The following is a 21,854-nucleotide window of genomic DNA, read 5'->3' on the forward strand; positions in this document are numbered from 1 at the left end:
GTGAAAAGGGAGGAACAGACACTAAACAGTGCTGCTGTTTTTTTTTTTTTTTAAATATAAGATTTCTTCTCATGTTTCTATTTGAATTATTATTGCACATAGCTGGTGTGAAGTTGTAGTACTAGTGTTACCTTCCAGGTGAGATTTTCTTTGTCACTCTTTAAAGTGGCCCGCTCAGAGAAAGGTGTATAGTAATAGGTATTTATAGTAGCTTGCAGGGTAACAGATACCCATAGGCCGAGAAGAACAAACCCGGCTGTTTTATTTTATTTTGAAAGGTGAGATGAAAACTAATGAAAAGCTTTGGTGTGCACTGGGACACTTCTCATATCATAACATCGGATTACTTGTTAGTAACTTATAAATACTTGACAGAAATTATTTATTGTGACATTTGCTAATTTGCCCATCCATCATTTAACTTCAATTGTCTGGATTTTTTAATGGTTGATATTTTTGTGTTGTAATGTATGTCATGGTTTTGAAATGTTACTGTACAGTCTCAAGGAAAGAATGTAACAAGTGGGAGTTTTGCATTGTATATAACTGTAATTATTTATGCTTATTCTATCATGTGTATCATATCAATGCCTTGTACAGTGTTTTTCTTTTTTTGTTTTAAAATTATTTTGTATTTTATTTTTATAAACCGGTTATAAATAAAATACTCATTCCGCATGCAGACAGAATCTTGTGAAAGGTTTCTGTTTTAATCCTGAATTCTTTTTTTTTTAATTCACTGGACTGTTGTTTTGTTTAACATCTTTCAATAAAAAAAAAAATCAGACATCACAGACTGAACATGAAGTAAGGGCATTAAATATCAGATTAATATTCTAAATGAATACAAAAGATACAATCAAAATACCACAAAACTTTAGGAAAAAAGGAAAAAAATGAAATTTGTGAAAGATTTTAATTAAATGTATCAATTTAATCATATCTTTTGGAGTAGGAAGAGTGCAGTGAAAGTAACTGTCTTTACAGTAAGTGAATGTGCTTTAATTGAAATCACTAAATATTCCTCAATCAGGGATGTCTAACTACCGGCCTGCGGGCCAATCAGGCCCCCCCCCCCCCCCCCCCCCCCCCCCCCCCCCCAAAATGCTTTGTGGTGAGTCTGTCCTGCAAATCAATTTTTGTATATCTACTGATCTTTACCATTTTTTATTTTATAGATTAATAAGCAAGTAAAACAAAATAATGCATAAAATAAAAGTTGTATAACAAACTGCACCTAAATGTCCAGCTCTTCAATATAAACCCCAAAGGGCAGTCAGTATTTTTCCCATGAAGTTAAATGTGACTGCTACCTAACTCCTCTGCAGTGGCAAATCCAACCTCAGCGGCATTACACTTCTAAAATAATAAAAAAGCAAAGTGACAGGTTAGAGCGAGAAGATAGGGAAAGCTGTGTCAGAGATACACCACCATTTAGAATCGCCTGCCACATTGGGTGCAGTCAGATGACTGAGAGGACTACTCTATATTTTCAAAGAGTAATTTTAAGCATTTAGGTTGTAGAAATTCCCCTTTACAAATAGATGATATTTTGTGTGTTTGTTTCTAAAAGAAAGTCATGTTTTTAACATGTAGATCAAAACACTGTACAGGACAGACAACTGAAAGGACAAAAAGCAAATATACCTCTGAGCAGCAGTTAAGATTTAATTGGTTAATTCATTAAAGAAATCGGAGGCTTGGCATCAAAATGTGTGCAGATTTAAATAGGAAAGGGTTTCTGTTTCAGAATCAATACAAGCTGGAATTAACAGGTGTGCTGCTTTAGCAAAGACAGACTTCAAACTGCACAATAGAAATCAAATGTTTTTCTAGGGATAGCACTAGTGGGATTGGATGACAGAATATCAACTGAACATACTGGCAGATCACAGTTAAAACCTTCACAACCACTGAGTAGACTGCAGAGGGCCCAAAGGAGAAGGGCATCCTTAAATATTTAGAGCTTTAAAATCCAAATTCCAACAGTATTTTTCTTGTCATGCAACACTGATGACTACATGAAAGTTTGACGTTTTGTTGTTTGTGTGTGTGCGTGTGTTTTAGATGTTTTTGTATTGTTTTTACATGCAGACATACAGAACAGAGAACCAAACTGAAAAAGAACAAAAACCATCTCCCACCCCCCCACCCTCTTGGCTTTTCCATAGGTTAATAGTTGATGGTTTAGCTTTGTTAATCCTTGCCGTAGCATAACTATGTCTAGGAAATACGCCAGCCACTGTTTTCTACAAAGTGAGTGAGGGGGGAGCCAGCACTGAACTATCATTTTCTTAGTTGCAGTTGAGCCAATTGTACTGTTTTTCAAAACTCTTTTGTTAAAATAGCCATTATTGGAGGAAAGAAGAATCTGAATCTGAATCAGAATCAGAATCAGCTTTAGTTGCCAGGTATGAGGACACATACGAGGAATTTTGCTTTGGCTTGTCATCATTGCTCCCAATGCGCTTACACATACAAAACAAACAACAAAACAAACAATATGTACACACTATAAACAGAAACCATATAGACAGGTTGAGACAATAGTTCAATAAAGAGCGCAAAGTACGCAGGAGTAAATTATAATTACGATAGTTATTATTTTAATTATGGAGCATAGTGCAAAGGGTGCTGGAATAAATAGTATTATGTTATTATATAAGTATTATATTACAATATGAACAGTATGAACAACAGTATAAAAAAAAGTATAAAAGCAACTCTAACTATTCAAGAGGTAGAACCCCCCCGTAGAGAGAACAACCTGGCCAGTGGCCCCTATATGTTTTGAGTTTCAGACATTTTCACTTTAAAGTAGCGGAAAGGACATAGACAGTTAAAGAAGAAAGGACCACGGCAAGGACTTTCAGCTTGTGTCAGCCGCACCACACGTATTTGCCATACGTCATACGCATTACGTGCCTTGGTCCACGCTGACCCCGCCCCCGTCCCCTGCAGCTCCTGTAGCTCCTCAGCAGAATGGCGGCTCTTTTGGAATCTCTTCTGTTGCAGAAAGTTGATATCAAAACGGCCTTGGACTGGCTAAAGAATGATGAGGTAGGTCCGAAAAGATTATAAACCACACGAGTGAGACGTATTATACGTGTTTCCTCTTGTATAATGTGTTTTATAAGATGACATAGCTCACCACGGATTGTAAACAAAACTTTTAACGTTAGCTAGCGAGCTATGTTAGCTGTAGCCTGGACTGGCAGGGACGCTACGTTGTCAACTCTAACGTTACTTCCGGAAAATGTAGCGTTAAAACAAAGCTTACCTTGGCTGTTTGCTAGAGGTATTATTATTACTATCTCAAGAGGGTTGTGCAGTTTTGCGAATGTTTGTCTGCGCATTGTTAGCTAACGTTAGGTTAACAGGCTATCTTCTGCAGAAATGTCCTGAAGCTGTCCAGTGTTGGGAAAACATCCTCTGCTCCCTTTATGGGACACTATGTCTGACTCCAATATTATATCTATGTATTCCCGTGCATTCGTTAAATTGACAATTAGGCGTTAAAGTTAAGTCAAATAAGTATATTTAATTAGTCAAGCATCGGAGTTACAATACAGACATCTGCTGGTTCACAAAGCACTCTAGGTTTCCCTAGCAGCAGACAGAAAGTCGGACCTAGTCCACATATTTCCAGCTTTCCGGGCATTGTGACCCCGATCTATTCTTCGCCTCATCCTCTATACCTTCGTCGGCGTCCTCCTCTAGTCCAGCACAGGGACTCTTATCTTCTCACACACGCCAGGGTGAGGGCCACTGGGTTGTCTCTTCCTCAATTGCTCTCACGAAAACGGCACATTCTGTTCCTGTTTTTTTGTTGTTGCTTGTTATCATTACTCCATGTACTTTGCTCAGGATCTTTAACTAGTCTATAGTTATGACTTGAGCTAAATCTTATGTGCGTCAGAGTTTCCTTTGTTTGGGTAATCCAGATGTGCCTTTTCCCGGAGAACTTATAACCACCGTCTCTATGACAGCACACAATTCTGTGCAATAAGCGTACACCAAAACACACTTGGTCTCATATGGAAACATTTTACATTCTTATTATATTTATCTCATCTTGCATTAAATAATGTGGATCATCTGAGTCCTTTAAGCTTTATAAATTCCTATATTTGTAACAGTTAAATGTTTTAGTTATGTCTCTTTTCAACAGGAGGGTGACCGACTGGCGTTCAGTGAACTTGGGGTGACAGTTCACAAACAAGAATTTGTCCCATTCCTTTTAAACTTTTTGAGAGAGCAGAGCAGTCAAGCACTGACCCATGGTCCTGCCACGCCAGCCAAGACCCCCAGCCGCCCCAGACCTGCTGTACAAACTCAGGACTTTAGTGACAGGAGAGGTTGTAGGTCTGCTGGTTCTCGGAGTGCCAGCCGGGTCCAGCTGTTTTCTCCTGCTTCCTCAGTGTCACCTGGATCTGAGTGGGATGCTGCTGGTCAATCAGGGTCCCAGTCTGCCTTCAGCAGTCCCTCCTTTCCTACAGGATGGAGCCCTGCCTCCAGGCCTTCAGGCTCTGAGCGCCGGACTGGCCAAAGGATCAGTCTTGGGGACTACATGGTTTCTCCTCCTGACCTCCACAACAGCTCCAACTCCCAGTCACAGAAGGGCCGCAGGAGAAGTGGTGGCAGCATGGCAGTGGGGGGACAAGGGAAACATGGAGGATGGCGTGGAGGACATCACAGTGATGAGATTGGACGATGGGAAAGCGGGGGGAGGAGGTCAGGTAGAGGAGGAGGAGGAGGAGGAGGAGGAGGGGGGAACAGTAGGATTAGCGAGCAGGTTTCGCCTCCATCTGTGGGGCAGCTCAACTTCAACAACTTGGAGGACTTTCCTCCTGTTGGGTCATCTCCCATTTCACCTGCGTGAGTCCACACAACTCTTAGTTTAACAAAAGTCAGCACTGATTCTATCATTGCTTTTTCGATTTGTCTAACAGTTTTCATTATCCTTCAGGGCATCCAAACCATCTAGAAGAATAAACCCAACACCAGTCGGTGCAGAGCGGCCACACTCCAAACCAAAGACCTGCTTCACCTCCACCCCGTTTAGTGAATCTTCTAGTCCCTCGTTAGTTGTGGAGGCGCTTGAGGGCACAACAACAGTGGGCAGTCCTCTTAGCCTGCAGGAAGAGAGGGAGCTACTAAAGAGGGAAAAGTAAGTGCACATGGAGAATAATTCTTTTTCGCACACAAAGTGGCTCCCTTTACTATACCTGTTTAAGGAGTAAAAGAAAAGGTCACACTACATTTCCTATTTTTATACTTTTGACCTGGCCAGTGGTACATGCCTTTTACTCTTTGCTATTCTTCATTGTAGATGGGTAATGCCTTGCTGTATTACACAGGGATCTGTAGAAACGTAAACTAGATTTTGTAATTAATATTGTATATGCTCATTTGGATAATGGTATTCTTTAACATATGTCTACATATATGAAATAATAATATCTAATTTTTTTATTTTCTCTTTTTTTTAATAAATAGTAGCCTCTGCTGTTTTTGGCTCCTCTGCGTCACTTGCTCTTCACCCCAGTTTATCTCTGCTGTTACATAATGAAAAATGTCTTGTTTTTAGGACCAAGCGAGCTCAGCAGGTGGGCTCTCCTCTACCGTCCTCTCTGGAACCTTGCACCCCCACCAAGTCGGGTCATAGGATGGGATCTAAAGTTACACCCGACCTGCAGACACCCTGTCCTGAACCATCTAAAGTCACCTTCTCTTTGGAACTGGATCTCCTGGCAGAGCTGTACTGTACCTGCATTTCTGGTAAGTGACCACAAGATGGTGCTTATATGCTATGTGAACAAAAGTTTAAATTAAATGTATTTTGAAATGTCACTTCTTAAGATAATTTTACAGAGAGTAAGGCAAAAATACATCAAACAAAGTAAATGATCAAGCAGTCAGAGCTAAAACATAAACATATTAATATACTTGGAATTAACTTGGCTTTAAGAGTAAGTAGACTTTAGCAAGTAGTATGTAAGAAGTTATTTTAAATATCTCCAAACTTTAAGAAAATGGGTTTGTTTTTTGTTATCATGTCTTACAGAAAACCTTGTGCCAAACATTTTCCTGGAGCTTTTCTTTGTGGTGCAGTTGCTAACGTCTCGGTCTCCTCACACTCACGATGATGAACAAGAAAGTTTGTGTGCGGTGAATTCAGGTGTGTAATTAGTTTGTATGTCTCTTTTGTTTTAAATCGGAAATGGGATTGAACCCCTTCTTTTCACATTTTCAGAAGTTCTGGAGAGATGCTACCTGAGACAAGTTCACAACTGTGTGTATTTTGCAGTGAAGGTTCTGGAGAATCAGTTTCAGTGAGTAGCTTTATATTGCGTGTCATGGGTTTTCAAAGATTTACTCCTCTTTACTAACAGGAATATTTAAACACACACCTACCTAATAAAGTGATACTGCTGAGTTAATTCCTAGCTATGTTTTCTTGTCAGGTTGGTAGCTCATTTGGACAAGTGTACCTTGCGTCTGCTGGCAGAGAACGAAAGGGTGGGGTCTTTCTCTCCTGATCTCAGGGACCGTCTGACTCAGGCACAGGACGGAAGCACAGCCAAGGTAACAAAGATGTACTGTATTGTACTGCTGTACATGCTTAGTAATACACCATGTTGTTTCTAAGACAGCACCTGTTTTAAATTGTTTTATTAAAATTGTATTAATGTTTAATAAATATCCTAGATGCCACTTCCTTCACTTATTACAGCATTTGTTTTAAGTCGGCAGTAAATTACATACTGCGTCTTGTTTGGTTAATATGTTTTTATCCCTCCATCTATTCCAGCTCTCTCCTTCCGTTTCCACTTTCATCCACTCAGTCCCATTCCAGCCCGCTACTGACAACCGGTCCAACTTCGGGAGTGACAAGGCCTTCCACACCTTTAAAAAACAAAGGTATACAACAGTTTCTTTTCTTCTTCTTTTTTGCATAGCTACCCTCTTGCTTCATGTCCAGTAAAAACTACCTTTATGAAAGTTAAAGTATGTAGCAGATCAAGTAAAATTTCTAGATTCAAGGTTCATGTTTACAAACTGCACTTCAAGAAACTGCTGAATTAGACTTTATCATCACTTTTGCATTTGATGTTTTTGCTTATTTCTCAGAGATATTTTTTATGAGGTGTTACGAGAATGGGAGGACTTTCACATGGAACCGGGGTGGAACTTTGATGCAGCTCTTGGCAGTAGGATAAGGCAAGTCCAATTTAGATTTAACTACATATTTAGCTTGTGGATCAGGTGTAATTTAAATATTACCATAGCTTCTATCTAATCCTTCTATCTGACCTTCGTTTTTTCATTGTTCCATTTTCTTTTTTAGAGGAATGATGAGTCAACTAACCTCTGCAGGAAACCATTCCCATTTTGCTCGTCTGTTCCTGAAGCAGCTTGTTCAGGTAGACTGTGGCACCTCATCCACACCTACGCTATAGATCAGAACAGATACTTCTTATTTATATACATATGGACTTTTATCGACAGTGATAACATTTCTCCCTTAAACAGACAAGTGGCATAATTCACTCAGTCGGCACTATAAATCCGCCTACGTGTATTGTTCCAGATGTGTAAAGGCCCTCGTGTGAACAGCTCCCCTGGGGATACTCCCGATGCTGACCTGCTAGGCATGCTGGGAGCTGACAGCCTGGGGCGTCTGAAGCGTCTTGAGGAGCGTCTCATTCAACCTCATGGAGTTGTTGGCCCCTGTCCTCCTCCATCCTTCCCTGGTCACCAGGAGTTCTTCAGGGATTTCCTGCAGACAGCTAGCTGGTAAGCACATACCACCAATTACAATATTTCATATAAAAAATATAACATTGACACCTGGCATTGAAACTGCTTGTTTCAGAGCTACCTAACCTGACAAGCCAGTTAGGGTTCAGTCTCACGTTTTATAAAAAGTGTGGCTATGTTGTAAGATGTTATTTATCCCCTAATTATTAATAATCCAAAATTGCATTCATAAAATCCCATTATGTCCTTTTCATAATAGCAGCAATAGTTTTTCATGTCCCTTTTTAACCAAATTAAACATTTTCTTTGACAAAAGCGAAAAGCTTTTAGTGTCTGCTGTCTGTGTTCTAACATGTTTTACATATTGTTTGCCAGCTGCCAGCTAAACCAGCACTTGCAGGACAGCCTGTGTCAGCAGCTCCTCCAGCTGGACGAGGTGTCCATCCTGAGCCCTACTGCTTCCATCGGGGAGGTAGAAGAGGAGGGAGATGGGGACATGGAGCAGCAGGTATATTCTCAGAACTAGACAAAGGGATGTTATTGCAATGTCAGTGTCACTGATTTTTGCTTCAAGTGCCGTGTCAGTTTGGATTAAGCTAGTTTTACAGTAGGCAAAAGATTTTAGCATGGATAGTCTGTCAAATCACAACATGTCACATTCAGAAAAGACAAACCTGACCAACTCTGTGTTAATTGTATACTGTACACCTTTTGTCTCTCCATTCATCCACCTCATCAGGATGAGAAGCAGCGGTTCACCTCCGTTTTGCTCCTCGCTCGTCTTCTAGCTAAGTTTCTGGGACTGATTTCCTTTCTGCCTTACCAAACATCTGAGAGACAATCCAGAGAGATACAGGAGACGGCATTGGCCCTGCGCAGCAAGGTGAGGGGTTAAAAAAACAAACTGCTTCTTGTGTAAAAGGCAAACTAAAGGGTTGTTAACCCCCAAGTGGGTGAGTTACACCTCAATCAGGAAATCCATGTTTGCTGCCAGGCATTTCATTTCATAAAACAATCTCTTGACCCCTCAGAGTGTTCCAGTGCTGGATGTGTGTGCTGTGCTGAGTAACAGTATGAAAAGGAGGCGCACCATCCTGACTGTGCCCTGGCTGGTGGAGTTCCTCTCCATGCTGGACTTTATTGGTCCTCTGCTGCTCTGCTATAGAACTGCGTTGGGCAAACTGCTTCTCCTGTACAGGTCTGTCTCCATTTCTGACAGTCTTGTAAAATGTCAAATAAATATACGTTTGGTAGTACACACAGTTCACTTAAATACAGAAGAACTTCACTGATACCTTTCTATGCATATTCTTGACTTAATGTGGCAATTAATCCCTTTTTCTGATTTTCTGATTGATTCTGATTAATCGTGTTCATTATCTTATAAGCTCCAGTTAAATAGTTTAAGGTTGTTTTTTTCCCCTTAGAATGTGAAAATATAAAGGATACCTTTTTAATACACTAACTAACCTGGCCTCGTCTAAAGAACCTTAAATCAAGAAACACTTCTTTCTTTTCTTTTTGAAAGCACTGACTTGGAAGTCGCTTTTGATGAAAGCGTCAGCTAAATAACATGTAATGCAATGTAATGTTTTCTTTCTTTTTGTTATTCTTTGACCTCTTGTTCCCTTCTTAAAATATTATGTTGAATACTACGTTTGTTTGCATATAGGAAAATGTTGCTGGGCAGATGTGGAGAAGTGTGTTACCTGAACAAGCTACTAATAGTGTCTGTGTTGGGCTGGCTCTTCCAGGTGAGACAGGACTGGTTAATATTATTTGTTTTTGTATATAATGAGTGGTAAAACACGACCGGGTCCAATTCAAAAACCTACCGCGCTAATTTGTGTGTTTTTCAGAAAGTCATATTTAGTTTTACATACCAGTTATATCTAATTGAACTTTAAACTTGTTTGAACTTGTTTTTTATGTTTTGTTTTTCCAACTTGTGTAGATCCCAGTAATTCCTGAGGACATTTTCTTCACCAATGAGTTCACTGAGGTGGCCAGGCTGGAGGAGGACATCACAAGTGCTGCGGGGCTTGTAAGTGAAATATCATTATTATTATTATTATTATTATTATTATTATTATTATTCAAGTAGGTGTTTGTCCATGAATTGACCACTGCTGGTTTTTCATTTACACTGAGATTTCTCTTGTCATTTTGTAGGACTGCATTCCCCTGGTAGATCAGCAGCTTCTCTATACATGTTGTCCGTTTCTTGGTGAGTGGAACGTGAAAAAACATATTTTGTGCCCCCTCAGGGATTAAGGGCACCTTTTTAAGTGTGGTGACATTGTTTTGTATAGAAGAGGTAGAAGGTTGTCAATCAGGAGCCAGATATCTTAGATTACATTTAGCCTATATATGTTCACCACAAATGGACCACAAAGCAACGTGCACTTGTTCAAGCTGTGTGTCAATGTTCTGCCTCTTTTTTATCGGTGCAGGTGAGTTCCGTAAGCTCCTAGCTGCCTTTGTGTCTGGAAGCGCAGCCAAGAGTGGAGGAATTATCCGCAAGATCACTCCCACATCTGCCGAGCTCAGGGATACGCCAACTGCCAACCGGTCGCAGCAGAAACTACAGGTGGGTCAACGGGAGAGGAGGTGAATTGAAATGAGGATGCCATTTAATTGCCTGTGTGTGTGTGAGCATTTAAACCAATCCCTTAAATATGACAGGTGGACCTTGAGCAAGCCTTCTTTCACAACCAGCCTCCGTCGCTGCGTCGCACCGTGGAGTTTGTTGCTGAGAGAGTTGGATCCAACGCCGTCAAGCATATGAAGTTAGTTTTCTTTATTTTACTTTTATCAGCCTTCGGAATAGCAGTTAATCAGCCTGTTACTTTGGTTGGTTGCCTACCTAAGAGGCTAGTGACTGCTTAACAGTCCAAATTTACCAGCACTTAGGTGGTTGCTGGTGTGAATTCACCGCCCTGGGTAGATGCATGTGTAATCATAATTGATCTGTACATAATGTAAGTGATTTTTGTCTATGTATACGTGTGTGTTCATGTCTACTTGGGGATCCTCCACAGGGCCACCCTAGTGAGTGAGTTGGTGGAGCGAGGTGAAAAGATGCTGAGAGAAGGACTGAAGTCGCCAAACTCAAATCCTTCAAAACTAAATGACTCCATCTGTGCTCAGCTGTGTGTCGCAGGATTGGAGGCCCTGGCAAAAGCCACTGGGTACGACAACTTCCTTTATAGGGAGCCAGTGTAACTCCTCTAAGACCATAGATATTAGTACCAGCTCCTTTTAATGGACATTCTTTTTTAATTAAATGAAAATGTTCCTTCCTTATCAAACATAAGCATTTCGGTTCTGTGTGGTAATCTCAATGTGGTTTTGCAGATTTTGCAATGAGAAGAGTCCTGAGGCCATACGAATTCTGCTCCCAGATGAGACCTCCCCTGCTGTAAGTCCTGTAAAAAAAATCTCCATGCAGAAATGATATGTCATGTCAGAAAATAATTCCAAAAGTCTTTTTAACACAAAGAAAAAACACACTAGAAACTTGTGTAAGTTTTCCTATGTTTTATTACTCACTATCTCTGCAGGTCCTGACCACATCTGAAAACATCACCAAACGTCTTGCAACAGAAAAAGCCTGCAGCTGGCTCTCCGCCAACATCACAGGTAGCTACTTTATGCAGCATGCTTGTGTTTTTGCATGTTAACTGTATTAAAGAAAACTTACGTACATGCTAACACATACAAACAATGATCTGTTTAAAGGACTGAGCCTTAAAGCTCTCTTTGCTACTAAGAGCCTGTAACAGAACAGCATTATAGATGACAATGGAATTTTCCTTGCGTCAGCTAAATGACATGTAATGTAATTCTTTCTCATCATCAGCCCTGATAAGACGAGAGTGGAAGAGCAGGTATGATCGTGTGCTGAAGGCTGTGGGTAGCCCAGTGGCTCCAGACTCGAGGGATGTGGAGGGGGCTGGGCTTGAGCTGGTCACCCAGGAGCAGTTGACTACTCCCAAGAGGAAACAAGGAAGTGAGAGAGTGAGATTCTGCCCTCCACACTGCAACCACAATGCTTCACTCCCCTCTGACATCATCATTGAGATGAAGGTATGCCTGCATGAGAGGAAATACAAATACATATAGGGGGAATTGCACAGAACTTCACTTGAGTAGTTATTCTGCAAAAATGGCGCCTTTGGTTTTTAGTTTGAGTTTTGGCGTTGAATTTTTCATTTATCTTGACATCGGTGAAAGGACATTAAGAAAATAATAAAAATATCAAAGAATAAACTTTACTTCTCACTAAGTAAAAGGGAATGATGTCTGTCTAAAACTCTGCTTGAATTTCAATACAGGAGTTACTGAGCATTGCAGTAGGCCCCAGGACCGACGAGGAGCTGCTCAGCGGGTCTCAGCTCAAAACGCTGCTGCAGAGAGTGGGAGACACACTGGCCTGCAGAAAGGTACATCAAACACACAAGTGCAGTAAAACAACATTTTTTGGGATTGGGTTCTACTGATTCTGTTGTTGTCGCTGCCAGTATTCATCACACTCTTCTTTTCACATCTCTTAGTTCTCAACTGTGGTGTCAGAGCAGATGCTACTGAACTCTACCGTCCTACTGGCCTGCAAACTGGGTAAGAGTGGGTGCGAATGATAGCCTCTTAACAACAGGGAACTGTCTTTATGACATGCAAGGTGTCTACTGTTTAACTGTGAACTGGTTAATAGCAACACAAAGTGTAGTTGAGGTACTGTGTAACAGACCTGAATGCCTGTTGTGTGCGTCTGCTCAGTGTCTGCGGAGCTACCCATACTGACTCTGTCACGGTGCAGTGGAGGTGATGGGGTTGTTGTGGGTCCTGGTTCAGGATCAGAGCCTCCTGTCAGAGTGCTGCTCGAGCAGCTTGCTGAGCTGTGGGAGGGAGACTGCTGTTCCTCAGCCCCCCTCCACCTGCTCTTCACCCCACTCACTGTCACAGCTGTGCTGAAGGCCAGCGACACTGAGGTACGTCTACCACTGCTGTTATGACTCATATATTGGTATAAGGACTTTGAAAAGCGCTTTATAAATTCAATGTATTATTATTACTGATGCATCCCCTTTTACCTTTTATACTGTAGGTCAATAGGACATTCCCCTCAAATACCTCACTACATACTATATGGCTCTCCATAGACCCTGCAAGCATTACAGATCAACGATTTAAAGCAACAGTAGCCAAATGTCATATTACTAATTAAAAATGGAACAGAACACAAAATGATTTTATCTTCTGTGTACAAAGCATAATATATGTAACCTGAATGGTTGTAAACAGATAATTGGGATTCTTTAAAAAGTGGTCTGTTTTAGTTATGCATGTTTGCACTGGATTTATTTAACAGTTTTTCTTTGAGTAGCATTTTCTTCCAATAAAGGAAGCCGCACAGTATGCTAGTTTTGTTGTAACTAGGGTTGTAGAAATATGGTCCTGAAACTGCAGCTTCCTCTATTGCAGGAACATATTATAGGTTTTTATCTCCTGAATTGTTTTTTTTTGTTGACCATCAAGTGACGCTAAATATTTGCTTTTTTTGTCACTTTTTGATTGTTGAGATGTGTTATTTTCATTATTTGCTGCAGATTTTGAACATTCATTATTTGTAAGATGGGTAAGATAAGTTTCATTTATTTGTGTCAGTTGGACAGCTGATAGTTTAGAGACAGACAGAAAGGAGGGACAAAAAACTGATGTTTGATGACATTTTTTGTTAGATTTAACCTTTTCTATGTGAAAGTTGTTTAACTCTGTCTCCTAACCTTTTTGCAATGCATTCAATTTTATTTTTTTAGTGGAACAACTACCTGTTCCTGGTTAGAAAGCTGGTTGACAGGGGAGTATTGAGCGAGGAAGAGGTCATATCTCATTGGAAGAAGCTAACAAACTTGACCTTGCCAGCGGTGAGGATTCACATCATCTTGTATTCCTTGGAAATAATTTCCAAGCCATTTGACCTCTTATTGCTCACTTTATTTTTCTCTCAATTCTGTGTAATTCAGGAGCTGATAGAGAATTTCCTGCTGCAGTCAGAGAGTATCAAACCCCCCTTGCCTCTGGCTGAATTGCAGAGCCACATGGACATGCTGCAGGTCTCACAACAGACTGTAGATGGAGCTACATGACAACAATGATACTACCCAGCATTCCACGGCATCTTTTCTGTGATCCCCATAGTGTTTTATGTCAAATCTGTCAATGTGTGTTTGGGGGAGAGACAACTTCTTGTTGTTGACCATGTTTCGATTTTTGCCACTGCACAGCCCATCAAAGCTGTTCTACAGTCAGTCTCTGCACAGCCTTTGTAAGCTTAAGACTTTTGTTCTTCACCTGCAAAGAGACCGCAGTCTTTCATGAATCCCTCTGCTCTTTTGCTAAGGTGCCGGTGAGAACCAGAGAGCCCTGCCAGTCACAAGTAGCTAGGGGATCACACCATCTCACACCTTTTAGATCTGTAAACTTTCCTGCAATCAAACCTGGTAGTGATTGTGTCTGAAGGGAAATACTAGTACAGTAGATGAAACATTTCAAACATTCATGCCGACCACAGCAGATAATTGGCAAAGACAGAAGGGTCAACATCCCACTGCCATGGATTCAAACTGAGTAACTTCCGTGTTATCCTAAAAACCTTGACTTGTTAAAACATTCAATTATGTTCCCAATTTTTTTTACTTGTAAGATTCCAGTACACAAGCCTTAGTTTGTCAAGAAACACTTCTTACTAAAAATGGACTGAAAAATTAGATATTCTTTGTTGGTTTTTAGACTCAGAGAAAATAAAATGTCTTTATTTTAGTATATAGCACTTTCACACATTGCCTTTGACTGCCACTACTAGTGATTGCATGTTTTATTTCATAAGTGCAACACTGCATTTGTGATTGTTTTTAGTTCATGTTGAACGAGAGCTGTATTCCCTGCTGCTTTTTTAAATTGAAATATTTTTTATGTTGCCACAAAAATATTAATAAAGATGCATTCTGTTTTTTAATGATTATTGTCTGTGTTATCCTTGTCATACAGATTTTATTACTTCATAATGGCTAGAAAGAAAATGTTATGCAAACTAGCCATCAGTCCATTACTTGTTTTCACAGGATTTACACTTGAGTCATCATCCTGTTAGTAAAGATAATATTCTATTTGAAAAGTAAGGCAATGTGTATATGTATTTATGTACATGTGTAACGTTAAAGTAGACGTCAATGTGAAATGAAGTTTCCTAGCTTAGTTAGTCACTAATAGAAATGAGACCACCACCTCAGTAATGCTTTTATTACATGTCATGCACGGACATTTCTTTGTATCCTACTATCTCATGACAAAGCGCATAATACAGCAGTCCATTACAAAACTATTTGAAATACGTAGTAGTAGGAGGAGTATCCAGCAGCATCTCCCCTCCCTTTCTGTTCAGCAGGAAGTTTAACTTCTTCAGTTGGGAGTAGTTGATACGGGGCGGGCGGTTAAACCGTAGGGTAGAACCCACAACCAGCCTGTAGAGATGACTTGAACAACGGATGGCAGAACGGTTTCCTCCCGGTCTCAAAGCTTTTTCGGACTAGCTAATATGCAAGAAGACTCAAAATGCTCAGACGGGAACTGGTATTTTACACCAGCTTTACACCAGAGTTAGTCAACTGTTGAGTTGTGCTATATGTGAAGGCATCATGGCAAACGTTAAAGTTGCCATTCGAGTCCGCCCTCTCACCGCAAGGTAAGTTCTGACGTTAATCTATAACAGTTAGCTAATTAAAGTAGTGCTTATTAAACGACTTAGCTAATACATGGACATTGTAAGAGCTAACTTTATTGTAGTTGCATCCACCTTTTACTTCATATCAGAACTGTTGTTGCCAGTTATGGGATTTTGGCTGCTGTTAAATGCTAAATACATAAAACAATACGCGTCTCATGTTGCCTTTTGTAATTAACGTTAGCACTAGCTAGTTTGCTTTAACGTCACCGAAGTATTAACAGAAACGAACGTTAGAAACTACAGTGAGCTAGCTAAAAACTTGTGCAGTGGTGCACATGGTGGACGATGACAACTGTGGCTGTCACTAGTGTTGTCTGACGAAGCATCTTGTTTGTAGTATAAGTGAGTGTGGTGCTGATTAATGAACATAAAACGTGAGCTAGTTAAGGTTTAAAGTTTCTCATTGCAGCCAATTATCTTAACACAACAACTAAGGTAATAGGGTGTATAATTAGACATTAATTGTCATGTATTCAAAACACTTTTGCTGTCCCTATGTGTGACTGCCCCTATTAAAGTAAATAAATTAAACACTAGAGCCTAGTTTTATCTCAAGATTTCAAGAAACCCCAATTACCCCAATTATTCATCCCTTAGCCAGTTTTTCATTTTTTTCCAATTAGCTTTAAGGTTAATATTTCTGCCTTAAGATATGGCAAACCTAATACCTGTGGGGTTTGTATGGGTGGTCAGACACAACAAGCCTTTTGAAAATTGTTTATCAACAAAAAAATCAATATCAAAAATAAATACTAGTTGCAGCGCTACTTATTACACATTGTATTATTGCATCATACATAGTATATTGTGTGTCAGCTTGCTCCAGCTGTTTTATTGAAGCTAAAGGATGTTTACTTTCCAAAATGTTCAACCCACAACTCCATGTTTAACATGGCTACACCTTTCCATTAAATGGAAATACTCTGGATGTTTTGTGCATCATTTTATACAACCCCCCCTTAAATTTATCCTGACATTGGGAACTTTGGGATATCCACTAACAGTGAATATAGACTTATTTATATACATGTCTACAAGGTTTTATGTGCAAAGTTTGCTTGCAAAGAATAAGTTTGTAACAAAAAGCCCACTGCTGGCACTGTAAAAGTGGTAAATTTCACAAGATGAAACAGGAAAGAAGATTTATGTCACTTTGTTATTCACGCTTGTACTTCGTAATTTTTTTTCACAATTTTTTCTTTTGTTGTTTAGATAATTAACTCTTTAAGCCATTCTTCTAAATAAAAATGTTTAGTGTTAACTCATTTGCTCATTTTACTTTAAGCTATTCCTTTTGTTTAGTGAGAGATAATGGAAAGGTTTTCCCCCTGTTTTATAATGCTGTGAAATCTGCTGTTTAAGTAGCAGAACAACACAGGGAGGTTGTAAAGTTGCTTTGCTTTACTGGCGCTCCCCCTTACATTAACAGGCAAAGTGCTACAACGTGCTGAATAACAGATACTCCAGATCTGGGGATACAGTACATATAAAGTCTATAGTAGTATATTGAATTAAATTGAACTCCTGGAGAATGTTTTGAGGGATGCATAATCTGAAAGGCCACTACAGTACCATAACAAAGCATTATTCAGGCTATGGAGTGCTGGACAATGAGTCTTTTAACCAGCCTTCCCGGTATTTTGCATAACAATAGAATTTCTTATACATTAAGTTCACTGTCATGCAAATCTCTGGCTCCTGATTTCTGGTTCAGTCAGTCTCACTTCCCTCTGCTCTTTTCTATTTTTTTTTAAGTCAAGGATGTATTTCCTTACTTATATAGTATGAACCTGCTGTGTGATGGAGATAACATTAACACCAGCCTGGTCAACTGCATTCTTCATTCGGCCAGGCACAGAAGTGTGTTGCCCATTGTTTTGAGGATTCAGTGCGCCCCCCTGAGAATGCAAGAAGCCACTTGCATGTGCAAAAAATATGTCAGCTTGATTGTGTAATTGCTCGTCTTGGGTTTGTATCAACACACATTTTTATGAGCTTTACTTTTTTCCACCACCAACCTCCTCTACTTCATGCTACTTAGAGCCTGACATTGAAGGTTGTTGGTTTTGGGTTGGGCCACTGCAGGGGTTGGCAAAATGAGTCCTGCATGGTGAAGCACAGGGAGAGCTGACCCACCACAGAGACGAAGCGTTTTCACTACAGACAGCATTCGACCATCATTATCGCTCTTGGAGATCAAAATTCTCTCAGCTCCATGTTCTGATTGCCTTCGTTTTCGTGTATGTTGCATCAGATGTGCTTGGTCCAGCTGCCAAAGCACACATAGTCAAACTGACCTTGTTTTAAACAAATGACAACACACTTTGGTCCCATTTGTACACACACACACACACACACACACACACACACACACACACACACACACACACACACACACACACACACACACACACACACACACACACACACACACACACACAACAAAACTTGTGCATGCTCTCAACTGTGTGGAAACAGCCCAAGACGCCTCATCAGAGGAAGTCTCTGGCGTATGTGAGGGTCTGTTTTCATTTGAATCTGAAGCTGGTCAGTGGCAATTTCATGGATCACACACACCCAAAAATTCATTGTGTTAACTCTCATGTGACAGCCTCAAGTCAAGTCGCCTAAATTTATCTGGACACCCTCTCAATTACATCTGCATCGACCAAAAAGAGGATTTTCAACCTATTTGAATCAGTCTGGAGGGTGTTGAATCCAAAGTGAAACCTTTGTTAAATCTGTGGTCGGTTTGCATTTGGAATGGGAGACACTGATCAATACTGATAGTGTCCATTAAATCCTCTCTCCTCTATTGGAGGCATGTCTTAATGTTTTCTCTCCGGTTTGTGTTCTCTCACTTCGCATAAACATTCACATTTCTTTACACTTCCAAATATGGGTGTTTACAGAGTTGACTGGAACAATTGTTGTCTCCTTGCTCACAGGGAGAGTGCGGATGGAGGAAGGCTAGCAGTTCAGGTGGAGGACAAGCTTGTGAGCATAAAAAATGTAAAGGTGAGTGTTTTTGGTGTGAAAATATTCACACTGCTGCACAATTATATCCAATATTATTATTAGTTGTGTGTACATTTGTAGGGAGGACAGGGTGAATTGGGAGTAGTGTGTAGAGGGTATCTATCACAGCAACAGGATGTTTACAGCCTTGGATCTGTCTTTTCCTGCTTGATGTCTGTTGTTCATTATATGTGTGGAGCTCACACATGGATTGAGATACCCCTCCTGTACATGCACTCTGACACTGCACACTCTTTGTTTGAAGGCTATGGCTTGTAGATGCAAAAGTAAAGATTGTTAAGGATCACATATCAAAATGTTTATCTCTTATGTAGTGCAAACATGCAAAAAGATAAAATAAATTCAGCTTTCAACTAATTTTAAAAGTCACATTTGCTTAAAACATTAGAACTAGTCACGTAAAGTACATGAAGACCTTTTGTTGATCACATTTGTAGTTCCAGATCTGCCCCTTTGGTTTACATTTGGTGACGTATAGAGAGAATTAGAGTGGGGGAGGAGAAAATCTGTTACAAATGATGTGATGGAGACAAGCCACATTTGGGCTCCCTCTGCCATTGAAAGGGATCAAGACTCCACGGCTCTTGCGGGTCTCATGGGAATAATTATTTATGGAAAGTGGGACAGTTTTGGAAGATCTGAGACGGAAAGAAAAAAGGGAAGATTTTAAAAGACAATAAAGCTAAGCACAAACAGCACATACTACAAGCTATAAAAAGCTACTGAACTAGATTAAAAATAAGATAAAGACTTAGGGTAATGTTTTGCAACTATTCAGTGTCTCACAACTTGATTTAGTTGTAAAATGTGTCTTTATCAGTGGTTTGGAGCCAGCGTTGCTCTTGGCTAATCTCTTACTACAAGGCCATTTTTGAATTTTATAAAAGTGCTGAGGGGTTAAACAGTCATGCTTTCAGGCAAGCCAATTGCTGTGAACAAAATGTATACCCAGAGCTTAGTGTTGCCTAATGCTGCAGTGAAAGAAAAGAACTATTTACATAGGTGGTTTATCATTTGGATGATGCTTTAGATAATTGACTGCCTAGTTTGAAGTACAGAAGTGACTAAAGGACCCTTTTTACAACCCTCTCCGTAATGGGAACCCACCACTGAAGTGTCCTTGAGCAAGACATTTAACTTTTACCAGCTCCAACAAGGCTGTTTTTGCAACTGAACCTGCACTTGCCAAATGTAAACATGATACCCACTACACTACACTGGAATCTGATAGGAACACAAAATCTCATATGCCAAAAATGAAAGGTACATTACATGTTCTGGTGTCAGCCTTCAGAATGAAATAGAAAAGGCTTAACATTCTTGGCACTGTTAAACAAGAGCTATGCAACTCAATACTCTGACACCAATAATATGATGGTATACACATACTACATACATAGGTTACTCTAAATAACTGGTTCGCACAGATAATCCATTTCATGTTTTCAAATATTTTTTTAATTAAAGCTGTTTAACCATGCTAAAACATCTGAATAAATACTGAATAATGCAACTGTAACTGCTGGAAAAATGTTTTGTTTTATTATTTTATTTTATTTGTTTTTTTAGTTTATCATTTATTTATTATTAACTGGTATTTAACCCAGGCGATATGTTACCTTATAGTATTTTAATAATATATTACCTAGCTCTATTAAGACATTTACCTCCAAAAACAAATTGCAGCTAAAATACATGTTGCAAAAAATACAGTGCTAACAAACTTTAATAATTTCTTCTATAGGCAAATAGTTTGAGTACATTTTAGGTAAAGTGGGCACACCTGAAGAGCTTTACAACCCTGTATAAAAAAAAACATTCCTGGAGAACATTAAATGTCAAAAATTGAAAATTACAGCTTAGGTATTAGAGGGCATATTTCCCCTCAAAGTCCGGTGCTCCCAGTGAGAACAATAGAATTCTCCAGGTTGAAAGCAGTGATTTAGAAGAAATGTTCAGATGCTCTACTGGTTTTCCAGTGCAGCTGTTGTGTCTGGGCAAGCCCTAATGCTGATTTGCTGTCTTTCCTCAGTTCAGGGTCCACCCACAGTAAGCACAAAGGTGTTTGTTTACCTTTAATGCAGTGAGCCGATAAAAGAGTTGAATGAGGAGTGAATGTGTTGCTAATGAATGGAAACAACTTGCATGCAATTCCACTCCATAACAGTCCCACACACACAGAAGCTATAACACCTGGTTTTTTAGCTCCAGGATTTTTTTTTCTGCTTTGCTCATTTATTATTTTTTGTTATTATTGTTATTATTTGCTCATTTGGTATTATTCTTTTTAAATGTAAGCATGTGTTATTTTTATACATGTTAGTATGCATTTAAGTAGCTGTTAAGTATTGAAAGACAAATTCATTTATTTCTTGTACTTATCAAATTAAGTATTTGTACTGTATTGTTGACTGCTATTGGTTCATATCAAGTAAAAAAGAGAATGGGGGGGGAAAGTAATCCTTTTGTACTTTACTCTTCTGTTTTCCTCCCTGAAGCTGGATGGACGTACAGACGGTGCTGTAGATTCGAGGGAGAAGCTTCTGGAGTATTGTTTTGACTACTGCTACTGGTCGGTGGACCCTGCAGAGCCTCACTATGCCTCGCAGGAGGAGGTAATGACCTAACTCCTTAACTAAATGTGTCTATTCAGCTTCTAGCCTTACTCTATGTAAGGTAGTATTCCAATGATCACCAAATAATCACTAATCTGGTAGAGCGGGCGCACGTGTACTTTGAGGATCATGCGTTGACGCAGAGGTCTGGTGTTCCAGTCCGACCGGTGGCGATTTCTTGCATGTCTTTTCCCTTTCTCACCTAGCTCTCCTATCAAATAAAGGCCAACATTTTTTCCATTTACATTAGAGGCCGACCGAGAAGGATTTTTAAGGCCAATACAATACAATTATTTGGTCATTTAAAAATCCGATATTCCAATATATCAGTCGATATATATTTAAAAACAAAAAATCGATAAACGCGTAACAAAACAAATTTCCCTAACATTTATTATTTGTAGTTATTAATACGTTCTCACTGAAATAATATGATAATAATTTGTTTTATTGTCACAACACAACAGAGGAACATCAAAATATATTAAAGTTTTGAAAATAGAGCGTATAAAAACAACAACACAATAACAAAAAAATTATCAGCGTTGCTGTATAGCACCCTCTGGTGGACAAACTATACAACGCCACCACACATGGTTGACCGTCTGTTTTTATTTTTATTTTTTAAATATTCATTTATCAGAATCATT

The 21,854-nt window shown here is 39.5% G+C and overlaps 2 protein-coding genes across 4 annotated transcripts in view; both read left to right on the forward strand.

Annotated features, from left to right (window-relative positions):
* Positions 1–2,931: 2,931 nt before the first annotated feature.
* cdan1 (codanin 1) lies at positions 2,932–14,110 on the forward strand. 2 transcript variants are annotated; one of them, XM_032501090.1, is made up of 28 exons: positions 2,932–3,060; positions 4,172–4,878; positions 4,970–5,170; positions 5,591–5,781; positions 6,068–6,181; positions 6,257–6,335; positions 6,468–6,588; positions 6,815–6,924; positions 7,135–7,224; positions 7,352–7,427; positions 7,595–7,800; positions 8,140–8,272; positions 8,504–8,647; positions 8,796–8,962; positions 9,437–9,518; positions 9,719–9,808; positions 9,937–9,991; positions 10,218–10,354; positions 10,450–10,553; positions 10,806–10,955; positions 11,122–11,185; positions 11,328–11,406; positions 11,627–11,853; positions 12,102–12,209; positions 12,321–12,384; positions 12,544–12,755; positions 13,584–13,691; positions 13,791–14,110. In XM_032501090.1, exons 1-28 carry the CDS (start codon positions 2,983–2,985, stop codon positions 13,911–13,913), a joined length of 4,020 nt encoding a protein of 1,339 aa, XP_032356981.1. In that variant the 5' UTR covers positions 2,932–2,982; the 3' UTR covers positions 13,914–14,110. The 2 variants fall into 2 exon arrangements, with proteins under 2 accessions (XP_032356981.1, XP_032356982.1); XM_032501091.1 differs by having other exon boundaries at positions 10,806–10,952; positions 11,119–11,185.
* A 1,064-nt stretch (positions 14,111–15,174) lies between these two features.
* Positions 15,175–21,854, forward strand: part of stard9 (StAR-related lipid transfer (START) domain containing 9) — a 72,961-nt gene continuing 66,281 nt past the window's right edge. For both annotated transcript variants that reach the window (XM_032500342.1, XM_032500343.1), the window contains exons 1-3: positions 15,175–15,508; positions 18,499–18,568; positions 21,088–21,204. In XM_032500342.1, coding sequence (XP_032356233.1) covers positions 15,462–15,508; positions 18,499–18,568; positions 21,088–21,204 — 234 coding nt within the window. In that variant the 5' untranslated portion in view covers positions 15,175–15,461. The remainder of the gene's footprint in view (positions 15,509–18,498; positions 18,569–21,087; positions 21,205–21,854) is intronic.

Source organism: Etheostoma spectabile, chromosome 20 (genome assembly GCF_008692095.1).
Source record: "Etheostoma spectabile isolate EspeVRDwgs_2016 chromosome 20, UIUC_Espe_1.0, whole genome shotgun sequence".
NCBI classification, from domain to species: Eukaryota; Metazoa; Chordata; class Actinopteri; order Perciformes; family Percidae; genus Etheostoma; species Etheostoma spectabile.